Source organism: Apostichopus japonicus, chromosome 15, assembly GCF_037975245.1.
Source record: "Apostichopus japonicus isolate 1M-3 chromosome 15, ASM3797524v1, whole genome shotgun sequence".
Classification (NCBI taxonomy): domain Eukaryota; kingdom Metazoa; phylum Echinodermata; class Holothuroidea; order Aspidochirotida; family Stichopodidae; genus Apostichopus; species Apostichopus japonicus.
Window position 1 is genome coordinate 16,670,119 of NC_092575.1, and position 14,691 is coordinate 16,684,809.

General features: G+C 36.8%; 1 protein-coding gene across 2 annotated transcripts in view; it reads left to right on the forward strand.

The window, feature by feature from the left end:
• The first annotated feature begins 4,710 nt into the window (after positions 1 to 4,710).
• LOC139980490 (cubilin-like) overlaps positions 4,711 to 14,691 on the forward strand; it is a 30,171-nt gene continuing 20,190 nt past the window's right edge. For both annotated transcript variants that reach the window (XM_071992136.1, XM_071992137.1), the window contains exons 1-4: positions 4,711 to 5,093; positions 13,270 to 13,454; positions 14,076 to 14,247; positions 14,593 to 14,691. The exon at positions 14,593 to 14,691 is cut by the window's right edge and continues 144 nt beyond it. In XM_071992136.1, the coding sequence (XP_071848237.1) occupies positions 5,018 to 5,093; positions 13,270 to 13,454; positions 14,076 to 14,247; positions 14,593 to 14,691 (532 nt within the window). In that variant the 5' untranslated portion in view covers positions 4,711 to 5,017. The remainder of the gene's footprint in view (positions 5,094 to 13,269; positions 13,455 to 14,075; positions 14,248 to 14,592) is intronic.

The following is a 14,691-nucleotide window of genomic DNA, read 5'->3' on the forward strand; positions in this document are numbered from 1 at the left end:
ACGTGTTTCTTGAGAGAATATATGATACCTACGCAGGTTATAAATCTTATTGATTAACTACGTAAGAAAAGTTTATATCCGGTTTACAATTGAGTCCTTACACAATTAATTGATCGATAGTAGGGCAGCAGTTAGTTATATTGCAATCCATATAAACTAGTTAGCTAATACATAACATATAAACATGCGCCAAGAGTGTACGGCTGCAGGAAAGTGAGATATCGATAAAAACTTCGATTTCAAACAAATTCGAGGACTGTGTGTCACATAGAATTATGTGATACACAGTATTTGTATCCAAGGACTGAACTATGGCGTTTCAGTTGGAATAGTTTTAACATTTTGGAGCATTTTGGAGTATTTTCAATTCAATTTTGTGTGACAGTGTAGGCCTCTGCCATTTACTAGGCCTGTACATGGCTGTTAGATACATAATGCACAGACTAAAGAAGATTAGAAGATTACTTCCGAAGAGACCTCCCATTGATACCGTAGTATTTAGCAGACTGAAAGAGCTAAATGTATACAGGCTGTACAGGGGAATGGGATTATCTGCTGAGCATGGTGAAAGGAATATATCTCTACGAATAACAAACAATAGAACTATAACCAAACGTCTACTACCGCTGAATGAGATCAATAACAATGTAAAGATACACTTGGAAAGGAAGAAAGAACAGAACAAGCTCGCTTTTGGATATATCAATGCCAGGTCAGTTAAAAACAAATCCATGGAGCTGCGTGATTTCATTGAAGAAGAACATATTGACGTTTTGGGTATCACAGAAACATGGTTGACAGGTGACGAAGGGGTGATGATATTATATGCAAAGTGTTGACGCCAAATGGATTTAAGTTGGATCATGTCACAAGGTCATCAGGGAAGGGTGGTGGTGTTGCTGTTGTTTATAAGTCTGGATTAAAGTGTTCTAAACAGAAAGTGTCATATTCATCGTTTGACCTTATTGAGACTGTAATGACAACTCGCAAAGACTGTCTACGTGTAGCTGTTCTGTGCCGCCAAGTGGAGGTAAACACAGTCACCCGACATCATTGTTTCTGGAACATTTTCAGGACATTATCAATAGTCGATTAACATCTGTGGGAAAACTTATAGTGCTTGTTGATTTTAATTTCTAGTTGGTGAGCAAAACAATTCAGACGCGGTCAAGTTCAGGGACCTTCTCTTCAGTCTGAATCTAAACCAACACATCACAACTACAACTCATATACAAGGTCACATACTTGACCTGGTGATCACAAGATCAAATAAAAACCTAGTGACAAATGTAACGTGAAAGCCACCCTCTATGTCTGATCACTATCCACTCATTATTACATGTCATGTTGACAAACCTGCTGCACCAAAGAGGATAATCCAGAATAGATGTATTAAGAACATTGATATAGAGAGTACACCACCTGATGATATCACAGAATTGGTGAGCCAACAGAGCCACGACAGTACTGCTATGTCAGGGTATCCTACACTCCTATGCCCCCATTAATACCAGGGAGGTGATCACCAGGGAGCACTCTCCGTGGTTCACTGAGGGAGCTGGCTGATGCTCGTCGAAAACGCCGTCAATCAGAACGAAGATGGAAGCGACTGGGCGCTCTGTTCACCTATATAGTGTACGACATCACAGAAACAACTACAACATGAGAACAACTACAAAATGGTATGTCAATCAGCTAAATCTAAATACTACCAAAGGGAAATTGAATATAATAAGAGTGATCAAAAACATCTTTTTAAGATTATTGATTAATAGTAACAGCAGAATAAAAGTGATCAAATACTCCCCTCTATCGGTGACGATTCCTCTCTTGCATATCAGTTCTCAGACTTTTTTGAGGACGAGATATTACAAATTAGTCAAACGTTTTTACCTGTCAACATATCCACAGTCATCACCCTACCCGAGAATGTCATCCCGTTGTCGTTTTGTTCGGTCAACCACGGACGAAGAGGTGAGGAAGATTATCATGTCTGACAATTCCAAGACGAGAAGCCTAGACCCTATACCTACATCTCTATTGAAGGCAGTAATAGACTGTATACTTCCCATATCCACTCGACTATTGAATATATCTCTTGGTTCATCATATGTTCCTCTGTCGCTTAAGTCTGCCTCTGCTACACCAATTATCAAGAAACTCACGCTCGATCGCGAGGATAACAAGAACTACCGACCGGTCAGCAATCTGCCTTGTATACGTGTCTGAGCTAGTTGAGTAAAATGGTTGTGGGGCAACTACATGAACATATGGAGCGGAATGACTTGTATGAACAAAATCAGTCAGCTTACAGGAAGTATCACAGTGCTGAGACTGCACTTGTTAAAATAACCAATGACTTACAATGTGCCTTGGACAGAAATCATTGCGTGTTCTTAGTGATGCTTGATCAAAGTACAGCGTTTGACACTATAAATCAAGATCTGTTACTACACTGCCTTACTGAATCGTTTACAGTCACAGGTACCTCGCATTCATGGCTTGTGTCTTATTTGAAACAACGTACCCATTCAGTTTTGATAAATGGCAAGTCTTCAGCTAGTTAGGACTTACTGACAGGTTTTCCCACGATTCGGCATTGGGCCCATACATTTATCCATTTTGTATATCTCCATTGTTCGCAATTGCAGAGAAACACAGAATTAACATGCACATGTATGCTTACGACACGCAGTTATATGTTTCATGTGATCCAAAGGATGCTGATACTGTGCTACGTCGACTGGAGAGTGCGATCTCAGAAATACGAGAATGGATGACCTAGGTCAGCCGTGAGGGGTCAATTATAGATCACTGGCAGGGGTACCCCACCACCAATAATTACTGGCAATGGCCATTTGTTGCTCTTGGGGCCATACCTGACACATTGTACTTACTTTGATGTGTTACCATGAAAACTGATCTAGGTTAGCTATCAGGTGACTTTAAAATTGCTCTCCCAGCCACACTCACCACAGTCGGTTGCCAGTCGTCTGGTTTCATATACAGGAATGCACTGTGAACATTGTGATGTACAAGGCAATTGGTTACCTTCCCAGCTAACCAAACCCGCTGGGCTCCCGGTCTATTGGGATCATTATTAACATGATTAACATAAATATTAAGCTTTGAAAAATAACTTGGTGTTATGCTGTTCAAAGCTAATAATTATTGTGAGTTATCATGTGCTATATCTGTATCTGCGCTTACACGTATATCATATTTTCTGTTCACAGGTCAATAATGGTGCAGATTTTGGCTTCCTGAAGACAAGTGGGAGGCCATTTGTAGTTAAGAGAAACACTCTTTGTTCGTGAAGACTTAACTGGTGTCGATTTGGGGTACCACTTTAAAACGAAAGTCATGAGGAACCCTTGCCCAAGATTCAACTTTGCATTATTGTGCAGTGCTATACTTTTGCAATTCATGTTTGATCCATGAACTTGTCTTAACTTTGTTGGAATAAAATCATATTTTCAGATTTTTGTTTACAGTGATTTCTTCTCTATCTGTCGAAAGTCAGCCTTTGTAGACATCAGAAGTTTTATCAGAAATAAATACTGCCAACGTACACATTATTTGTGTTTCTTCTGCTCTCTTTTCTTTCAGTGATGCTAGTCAGTGAAACTAGTCGGGTTTAATTCTTTCAATGATTCTAGTCAGTGCAACTAGTCAGTCGATACCGACTAAGAAAGGTTAGTCGGGAGAGGCACCATCCTGACTAATGTAAAACCTGCTATAAACTAGTCGGTGGCTCATATAAATTAGTCGGTAAAGACCGACTAATGTCACCAACTAATGTAACTGACTAATATACATTTACCGACTAAGAAATTGTTGATCGACTAAGCTGACGGACTAAGATGACCTACTAAGAAATCCAACTGACTAAGGAATAAATTAGTCGGTATAGCAAGTGACTAAGGCTATGTTAGTCGGGAGAGGCACCAGATGGACTAACGTTATGTTAGTCGGTGAACCAATTTAAGTTTTCAGTGTATAGTTTGTAAAAAAAGGAAAAGAGACCATGTCATACCACTACTGTAATCACTGCATTGGCTACCAATTGATTTTCGAGTGAAGTTTAAAATTAACTTACTCACCTACAAAGCTCTGCACGGTCTCGCCCCTACTACCTGTCTTGTCTCCTTACACCGTAAAAACCTGGCAGAACCCTACTCTCATCATCACAGGAATGGCTTAATATACCTAGTTCATAATGTCAAACTTTTCTTTTGAGTTATTGATGATTTAGAAAGTTTCAGACTTTACCTGTAATGAACTCGAATGACCTTTTCACTTCACAGAAAGCAATATTATTCTTGAACTTAGCAAGTTCAATCTAAATGCAGTGTGTGAGGCACATCATACTGTAGCTTCCCTTCTTGAGTTATCGTTTGTAGAACATTTTCCAAATTTGACCTCACTTTGACCTCAAGTAGCCTAAGCTATATAATCTCTCAGAAATGGAATATATGGTATATATGCTCTTGTGTTCATTTCAGATGGATCCAGATACTAATTATGCAGCTCATAAATGTTTTGCGTTCTTCGTTCTTGGGAAGTACCACATGTTTGAGCGTTTGCCTCTTTTTGACCTCCGATGACCTTTCACCTTCGCAGAAACCGATAGTACATTGAGATGCATAACGAAACTTCACTGATCTACAATGAACTATTTCGGTAATTAAGATTTCGTGTTTACACGCTCGACGTCACACTTGCTTAGTGCTAATTGCTAATATCATGAACGTTTCCTAAGTACATGCAATGGTGCATACCAAGCCAACAGGGAAGAGATTTAAGCTGATAGAGTTTTCAGAAAACAAATTAAAAACAAAGACGATTAGTGGATATTTGGTTTGTAAAAAAAATCATATCACTTAAGACATTCGCGGCATTCGATTTTCATTATTAGTTTTGGCTTCGGAATGCGGAGGTTCAACACAAGATAGTCTTTTTATGAGTCTACAACACACTGAACAACTGCCGCAGTGTAAACAAGATTTACTCAACCATGAAATACCAAATAAATTTCTCTTCACCGTTCTTATTTCTTTTCTTTTTGGGAGGAAAGTTGCTAATGGCACAAGGTAAGGTTACCGCAGCCTTGCAAAAGGATTTTTGGAGACAATTTTTAATTTTAATTTTACCTACAAGAATTTTACTCGTTTTCGTAACATAAACCGTCCATGTATGCATATATGAGTGTATGGGTTCATATTGCTGCCCATTCTTGCTTCTTTTTTTGTCCTTTCCGCACATACATAGTTGTTGAATCTTTTACAAAGACAAATAACCGAACAAGGTAAAAAGTAAACTTGTAACCGTTTGGTACAGATTTTGTAGTCATTTTGAGCCTATAGTAAATGAAAATGAGAGGGAAGGTTTAGTACAACTATGTTCTCTTGCCGTTTACTTAAGGCACAAAATTAATTTAGATATGTTGCAGACCATTAGAAACTACTTCTATCAGTCCATGTTGGACTTCTATAACACTTTTAATTTTTCAGGAATGACCCTTTAAACAGCTTTGATTCATCAGGTTAAGTAACTGGACTATGTAGTCTTAAACAAAGACATCTGTTTCTCAGTTTAACATACTTTAAAAGTGAATATTTTGGAACCAGAACACTATAGAAAAACAAACCTAACACTCATTGGTTTCATGTTGGGCTAGAAAAAGACTAAAATTCTGCCAAGAATTATAATGAGAACAATAATGAGAATTATAATGAGAATTATAATGAATATTGTAATGAGAATTATAATGAGAATTAGAATTAGAATTATAATAAGAATGGGAATGGAAATTATAATGAGAATTAGAATTAGAATGAATACCGCAGTAGTTTTAGTACACTCTTAAATGACATGTTCAATAATTGAATGTATCAATAACTTTCTCAAAACAAAGAAGATGTTTATTTATTTATTCATTTCGGGATAAGCGAATTTCTTTTTCAATAATTTTCTTTGTTTCTTTATATTGTTTTTGAGAATCAGGGTTATTTTGTTATGTCGTAAAATATGATCGCTTATATAATTTGGAGCGTATCCGAAAAAATACTATTATTATTATCATTTTCTCCATGTGTATTCACGATAACTCGATCACATGGTACACATTAAAATTATAAATTGCAAGAACAAAAACTGGCATTGTATGGTCTGTTACATATTCAAGCATCTGCAGTTAATATCAGTTGATGTTAGTAGACAACAAATAAACCAATTGCAATACACAGCAAAATGAGAACTATATACGTTAACAGGTTCGGACACAATGAAAAGGCATTTCTAAGCTCCGGAAAATTCACTTCATTTTTCTGGGGCTGCTCTCGCTTAAACCTCAAACGCTCAAAACAAGTTTCGATTTATAAAAAGAATCATCAATATTTGGCTCGGTGTTACTTGTCTTGCATACACAAATTTAATACTTCATAATTTGGAAAATTAAAAAGTTGTAAGGGTGACAGAAAATGTTGCCGAAACCGAAAAAAAAATGTTTTCGACATCATATTTCTTACAATTGCATTGATGAAACAGTGTTTTACCAACAGATAATAAGTAGAGATCGAAGAAAAGTTCCACGGTCCATCCATATCATACAAAACACTCAATGTGAGGTACCTTCAAACCCCCCTCACTTAAACAATTTATAATCGATGAACGTTTAACTTTGTCTGGATTGCCATGTCAGACAAGATCAGAGACGAGGTGTTTAACTTCTTTAATGAAGTTATTTGGCAGATTTGGAAGAATTGGTTAAATGGTTAAATGCTTCTAACAAAGTTTGACCGATCACTGGTCGAAAGTTCCTATAAAAGTTAACAGACAGGCTATCAAACCTGGGGATTTGTCATTTACCATCGGGAAAAGGGCTTGTTAATACAGATTCTTCTAGACTAAGAGATTAATAAGGAAGATTATCAAGGAAGTTTCTTTGCCAAGCTAGGGTTTGCACTTCTGTAAAGAGAGGAATAAAGGCTTTCACTTATAAGGGCTTTCATTATTTTATATATATATATATATATATATATATATATATATATATATATATATATATATATATATATCTATATATATATATATATATATATATATATATATATATATATATCTATATATATATATATATATATATATATATATGTATATATATATATATACATTTATATATAGCTTTAGGAATCACAAATGATTTCGAGTTGGTTAGCATCATGTTTGATCTCAAGATTAAGGCAAAATATGTCACCAAAAACATAACTAGTATTGTTCGATACAGGTGACAAACGCCTACAGTGGAATTACGACCTTCCTTACCGGTTTCGAACCTCTGGGCATACAATCAGCGTCCATAGCCTAGTGGTTAGGGCGTCCGCGTACAGAGCGGAAGGCCCGTGGTTCGAATCCCGGTGGAGGCTGAAAGTTTTTTCACTGTTCTTGATTTTCCAATTCATTACGATTTTCATTTACATATATATTCATTTGCCTTTGTCGTTTACCTCCATTGCATTAACATAAAGTATGTTTTTATATATATATATATATATTTATATATATATATATATATATATATATATATATATATATAATTCATTGTTGCCTTTCAACAAAGCAGTGAGTGACAAAATAAGGTAAATTTGAAACAGAAATTCTGAGGAGTTGTGAAAACAGAAGGCAAAACTAAAACAGAGTTTCCCTGAAACAACTGCAAGACAATTTATCAAGTTACAAATTTAGAAGCATTTGAACCTCCTCTTCAATTTGACCACTCTATGGTGATTTTGTCGATCCGCAATGATGATGATGATAGAAGTCCGGGGTATTGGAAGTTAAACAACTCTCATTAATTGAAGCTGATTCCGCCTATAATGACTTAATACAAAATCTTGTTACTACTGTCACTCACAATATTCGTTCTATAGACCCTTCCGCAAAATGGGAAAATTTTAAATATGTCTAAACCTATTTAGTTTGCCAAACAAAGAGCTAAGAACACACGTAAGAGCGAAAATTAAATTTTACGCAGTATCTCCAATCTTGAAAGAGAGTTGTAGGAAAACAATTCCGTTGTCATTCGTCAAAGTTCAGACAATGCCCGTAATCAATTAAAAGGTATGTACCATGACAAGCTTCATTGCAGTATTGTTCGGTCGAGAGTCCGTTGGGTCGAGGCTGGGGAAAAGAGCACTAAATATTTTCTGAATTTATAAAGGTGCAACAATTGTAACAACAGCATTTTTAGTTGAAATGTGAATTGGGGCAGTATCACCCACTAACAGTGGAGATATTCTCTGCGAAAGTCGTTTGTTTTATAGTACTTTATACCCTTGTTCACCATGTTATCCTTCGTATTCTATTAGAGATATATCTGACTTTCACTCTGAGGATTCGGACCCCAGTTCTAGAGACGGGCCCATTACTTTAGATGAATGTCATAGGGCCTTAAGCTCAATGGCTAACAGTAAATCTCCCGGTATTGATGGTCTCTCAACTGAGTTTTATAGACACTTTTGGTCTCTTCTTGGTCATCTTGTTGTCAATTCATTAAATTTTGGTTTTGATCGTCGTTCTTTATCCTGTGAGCAAAGTAGAGGGGTTATTTCTCTAATCCGTAAACCGGCTAAGGACCCTAAGTTTATTGCTAACCATAGGCCAATTAGTCTTCCCAACACTGACTACAAGATAGGAGCCAAAGTATTGGCTAACAGGTTGAAACGAGTCGTCGATAAAATTGTTGGGAATAATCAAACTGGTTTTATTAAAACAAGTTTATTGGGGGAAATATTCATTTTTGTGCGCACTTGATTGACACACTACCACAAACACGTTCCGGGTCTTCTGTTCTTTCATGATTGTGAAAAAGCTTTCGATTGTATTGATTGGGATTTTATTAGTAGTTGTAATGTACACATGTTCAATAAATGTATATATGTGATTAAGTTAACTGATGCCAAGTACAGGTCCGAAGCCTGCGGGGGGGGGGGGGGGGGGGAACTGTCCTCATAAGAGTTCCACTTCCTACAGGCCTACGATAATGTATGTATGTATGTATTTAGATCCTCCTGCAAGCAGGAACTTGCGAAGCAGCCTTATAGGCTTATCAAAGCCGCAAGCTAACCGAAGTCAGTCTCTTACATTCATATTAAGCGTCCATGATTATGAATTGTCAATTTTCAACAACTCTATAACTGGACGACATACATTATTCTTGGAGTGACTCGAACCGGGGACCTTATGATTGAAGGCACCGGCGTTAACCACTGAGCTAACACTCCGCGAGCATAATCTGAACGCTTGGGACAGTATGCGTTTTTTTCATTCAGTTTTAACGAAATGATAATATTATTTCTTCTTATTTATAGGCACGTATTGTAGGAATGGAGGGAAAAGAAACACAAGGTTTATTTTAACCGCTAATCACGTACATGCACGATCGCGGATGCGATGATCGTCCGCTTGTTTTGGTTTTCATGAGTTGTTTTTTTCATTTTCATTTTCATTTTCATTTTCATTTTCATTTTTTTTCCATTTCCTCACAATGTTTATATAATAATAGGACTGTGAAGACAATGCCATGCAAAGAAAATAATAAGTAATAAATCATATAAAAGAAAAATAATGGAAATTACGGAGAGAAAATGGTGGAAGGGCTTGGAAGCCGTAGCTTGTACAAGAAACCCACCAAAAATAAAGATAACAAGTATAAAGTATATGGGCATGATAAAAAAGCCCCTAACAAAGAAGACAATTACTTGACACTTTTTTCCCCATATGGCTACCCTGAGCTTTTATATAAGCTCCGGCTACCATCAGAATTTTTCCTAGCGTGCTTTTATGTCTTCAATTATCTGTGTAAAACATGAGTAAAGCAGAGATTAAAAAGTAACGTAAAGTCCTATTTTGACCCTACCAAGTGACTTCACCGAATTTGTCAAATTTAGTTTTGTTTTTGGAATGATTTTTGGAATTGTTCATTTCTAAAACATGAGATGCAACTTACAACGCCTGGGAAGTGCCATTTACGGCAATCTGGAAGACAATTTTGGCAATATTTCCTTGTTACTTTTCGCGCCAATCGATGTTGGCGCTCCGCTTAGATAGTGTCATGATGGTCCCGTTTGGGATATGCTCCACCCAGTAAAAAGTTTTTAAAAAGGCCCTGGCATAAACGCATATCGAAGCAGCATTATTATGCAACATTAACACTAAACACTAAATTAACAACAAAAAGTGGCAGATTTTAAGATTTATGTAGATGAGACTGCCCTAGGCCCCGTCAGTGGCCCTAACGCCGGCCCCTGGACCCCTCCCCGTAAAGGCTTTGCGCCAAAGCGCTCGCGGTGTGCGCTACTCAGTTTTAACCGTGTTCAGTCATTTATACCCTCCCTTTATCACACCCCCACATACACACACTTTACAATTGGGATTGACACCCGCGCCAATAGTTGCATCGTGTTTATAGCCTAACACTAATGGTAAACTAATGCGCCTACATGATATGACAGTTAGGCTTAATACGTCTCGGCAATTTTACTATAGTTGATGCATTTTGCTCGACTGCAGGAGAAGGAAAGACCGCAAAAGAATAAATTGTCAAAATGTTCATCCAAAGAGAAGAAGAACAAGTCTATCGTGTGTTGGTGGACAGCAATGGTCAGCAGAGGTCAACATGCAAAATCCTTACAAAAAAATATGATTCAAGCAGGGAAAATTGGACAGATCTCAATCTTAGCATGTTCCACACTTGAAGAATGAATGTTAATTTTTGTTGTTGGTCACTTGCGGTCAATTGAGTTCTCGATAAGAGGGGCATGTAGGAATATCAAACTCTGTACATAGGTACCCCTTATAGATCAACATAGGTATATATAATCAAGTTACCTTCATTTCGTATCATTATATATAATTATATTAAAATTAAACAAAATTGTGTCTGAAAAGAAAGCTTCAAATCATTTTCAGCTGACAGTTCATATTCTGGTCAAAATGAAAACTTGAATATTTTTAAACACAATACACTCTACACTGTGATATTTTCAAACAAACAAGGTGTTGTTGTTACATGGCAATATTCGTTTTAACTTCCACTGAAGTCACACAGTCACAGGAGCTTTTAGAAAGTAAGGAAAATGATAATTATGATTATGTTAGTTTCCCTGTAATGATCTTTTCACTTGTATGTATTCCAAAATAAAGTGACTACTTTAAGTTAAAGGTAGATTACTGAGTAAGTAAATGAAAGTTCACAGTCGGCAAGCTGGTTGAGAGTGTACAGTTGTCATACCATCTTGTTGCTTGAAAGAATTAATCGGTAAACAAAATAACAAAACATTTGAAAATGAGGACTATACATGGCAAGTAACCCATTCAGATTACATTTCTAAACAAAAGTTAAGATGATATATTTTTTACATTAGAAAGAGATTATAACTTTTATTGATTTTTTGTTATTGTAGTATTCACTGGCAAATAGAAGACAGAAAAATGCAGTAAGAATTTGCTCGCGTTGAAAGACTCGATGATTTAATTAAAACAGTTTTATTAATAGACAACACCCCCTCCCCTCGAACATTAGAGATGGTTTCTTCTTCTTCTTGCCCCTTTTCAACGAAACCTAAAACATCTTAGTTGTTACAGCGTTGTCACAATTAAAGTGGCGGTACTACTTAGTCTAACACACAGCGCATTATGTCAGTTCCTCAGATGCAACACAAAACTCAATCCAGGAAAAAACACTTTTGATGGCCACAAATAATGCAATAACAATTTTGTCAAGGACAAATAGTGTTGAATGTTATCCACATATGATCTTTTGTTCATAACAAGATAAATTGACAGTTGATAAAAAAGGGGGATTAACAGTAACATGGAGATCTGCACTGAGGAGCACGACGTCGCTATCAATTAAACCTTAAAGAGCATTCCAGAGATATGAACATATTTGAAAGGTGAATATCTCAAACCATAGAAACAATACTAGTGATCTTATCGTTTATTTAAGTCCAAACAAACTTGTAGCAGAAACGATGATATTTGGCGAAAGCTGTTATGACTTCAGAATTAAAGTTAACAAACCTAACATTTAATAACTATAACCACATTTAGAATTTTGTTTTAAAAAGTTAAATGACCGTGTGAGTTCAAAACATGTATTATACGTTGTTTTCTGTGCGACCAATGTAACATTTATGTTTCAGAGAGCAAAATATATAGGACAATCGCTTTAAATCCTAAAGATAACACTTCTTTTTCCAGGTTGTCATCGTTAGACCATCGGGTCTAGAGCACGTAATGTTCCAATTACCTTCCTAGCTCCATACATCCTTGTTGTTCCCTTTTACTTCCACGCTGTCATTCAAATCACTAAGTCCCTCCACATAAACACTTTGACCGCCATCCGCACTCGATTTTTTCCCCAAACAGGTTTGCAATTGTGTGTAAATAGTCGCTCATGATTGGTCGGAAAAGGTACGTCATCACCATAGAAACCTTCACTGCGAGGTTACCAAAATGTATGCATCCATTCGTTGCAACGAAGATATTCCCGTTCAAAATTACCCGAAGCTTTTCTTAAATATATGTAGATATGTTTGGAATTGGATTAGACATATTTAGCACACTAGCATTGTATGATCTACTTTGATCAAAGTTTTCTGGGAAGGCATTTATCGATAACATCGCACAGTGAAAGTTTCGTACAAGGAATATCCAGAGAGTTTTTATGGATAACAACTCCCTGGTATATCACACGTGCGCGGTAGGCCTCTATGTATTATAACTGTGTACACAGTACATCGACGGAAATATTTCATTCCGCACACTATACTGTTTTGCGTATACTCATGCAAGACTCGTGAACTCGCGTCGTGAAGTTGATTTTAGTGTAGGCCTACCCATTCCGCGAAACAAATTCCGATTTCAATAGAACGGCTCGCGAATCTTGCGATAGTAAACACAAACCCAGTGGAATGAAGCGTATGTATCATAAGTAAGGTCACACATGTGATCCAAGCATTAAAATAAAGTAAGCGCGTTTGAGGGGAAACCCCGAAACTAGACTTAATTAAGTGTCAGTGTGTAACTCAGTGTATGTCTTCGAACTTCCAAGCGATGGTGATTATTGATGCTGACGTAACGAGCAATCTGTTTGGCTGAACACTCCGTAATTGCAAATCAGTTCGGAAAACAAATTCGCCATTTGCACCCACCTAAACCTCACCCATGCATCTCTCTCTCTATGTTACTTCTTTTAACATTCAGCCTGTGACGTGACGCTCTCGAACTCATCGGGGACATTAACATCGCCTGAATATCCAAATTTGTATCCTTCCAATCTTAACTGTACATGGCACTTGCAAGCTGCAGAAGGAAAAGTCATCGAGTTGACGTTTGATGATGTTCAACTCGAAGCAAAAATCGGCGGTCAATGCTACGATACAATCACGGTAAATATATACATGCACGGTTAAGAAATACGTTTAAAATACCTCATAGCTAACATATATGGATTGTCGATATTGTATATTTTCATTTTAAGAGCTCTCAAGGAAGAGCTTTCATCTTGAATTTGTGCATTCGTTGCAGGCTACTCGACAATAGAGATGCATTTGACGACTGCAGCGTTTATACCCTGATTATGGCAGACCGATTTTGTCTGCTATTTAAACTAGTAATAAGTTTTAAGTTTTACTTATTGTTTTAAGACGTATACATTAAAGAAAAGAAATTAAAAAACGATGCTACCAATATTACAAGAGCTCAAGCACATAAATATTTGTTTTACACCGCAATCTTAACCAATTAATTTAGGAATATTTGTCTTCGAGTTCTCTTTATAGAGCAATGTTAAGAGATTCATACATGGATCGACTGTTTTGTAACAATAAAACCAAGGGAAGTTTTATGAAAATCTCTCAAAAACTATGTTCATTTTATTATCCAATGCCTGACGAGCGTATCGACTTTACGAGAGACCATATTCAACTGGTTACTCTTGTTTTGTTTCTATATCTCTGTCTTCCCGTCTATTTGTTTGTCCGTTCCAATCTGGAACTGATTACCACTAGATCGCTGATCCCACGCCCGGGTCAGAATCCCTCCCAGCGACATTTTGCGATGACGGACCTGGCTGGCCAGCTCATCCGATTCGCTTTCTATCGACGACAAACCAATTGACAATCCACATGCAAACGGATAACACTTTGGAAGAAAGAGGTTTTAGTGCTCGGTACAATCAAGGTATGTATTCTGGGACACCACGTAGAGCCTATCATGGAGCTATGTCATGTTATTTTTCACTCGTATTTGGATGAACCGCAATTTGGTAAAGAAATATATTTAATTGTAGAAGTTTTTGCATTCTCTTAAGTCTCAGATATTAAGTGTTTACGTAATTACGAGTAAGATTGCTTTTTGGTTACGATGGTTATACTGAATTTTGTCAAGTTTATTCAGAAATCATTACCCATCTTATTTAAGAGAGAAGACAGTCAATAAATTAAACTTATGTATGTTACCTCGTACATCTGCAATGAAGTTGTTTATCAGACATACTTGAATAAAGTTTCTTCTTTCTCCTTACAGTGCAACCAAGAACGGAATACATCGCTGCCATTGGAACCGACATTGCTTCAATTGTTCGTTTCGACAGATTCAGCAAGAAAGGATTTCAAAACCTTCCAC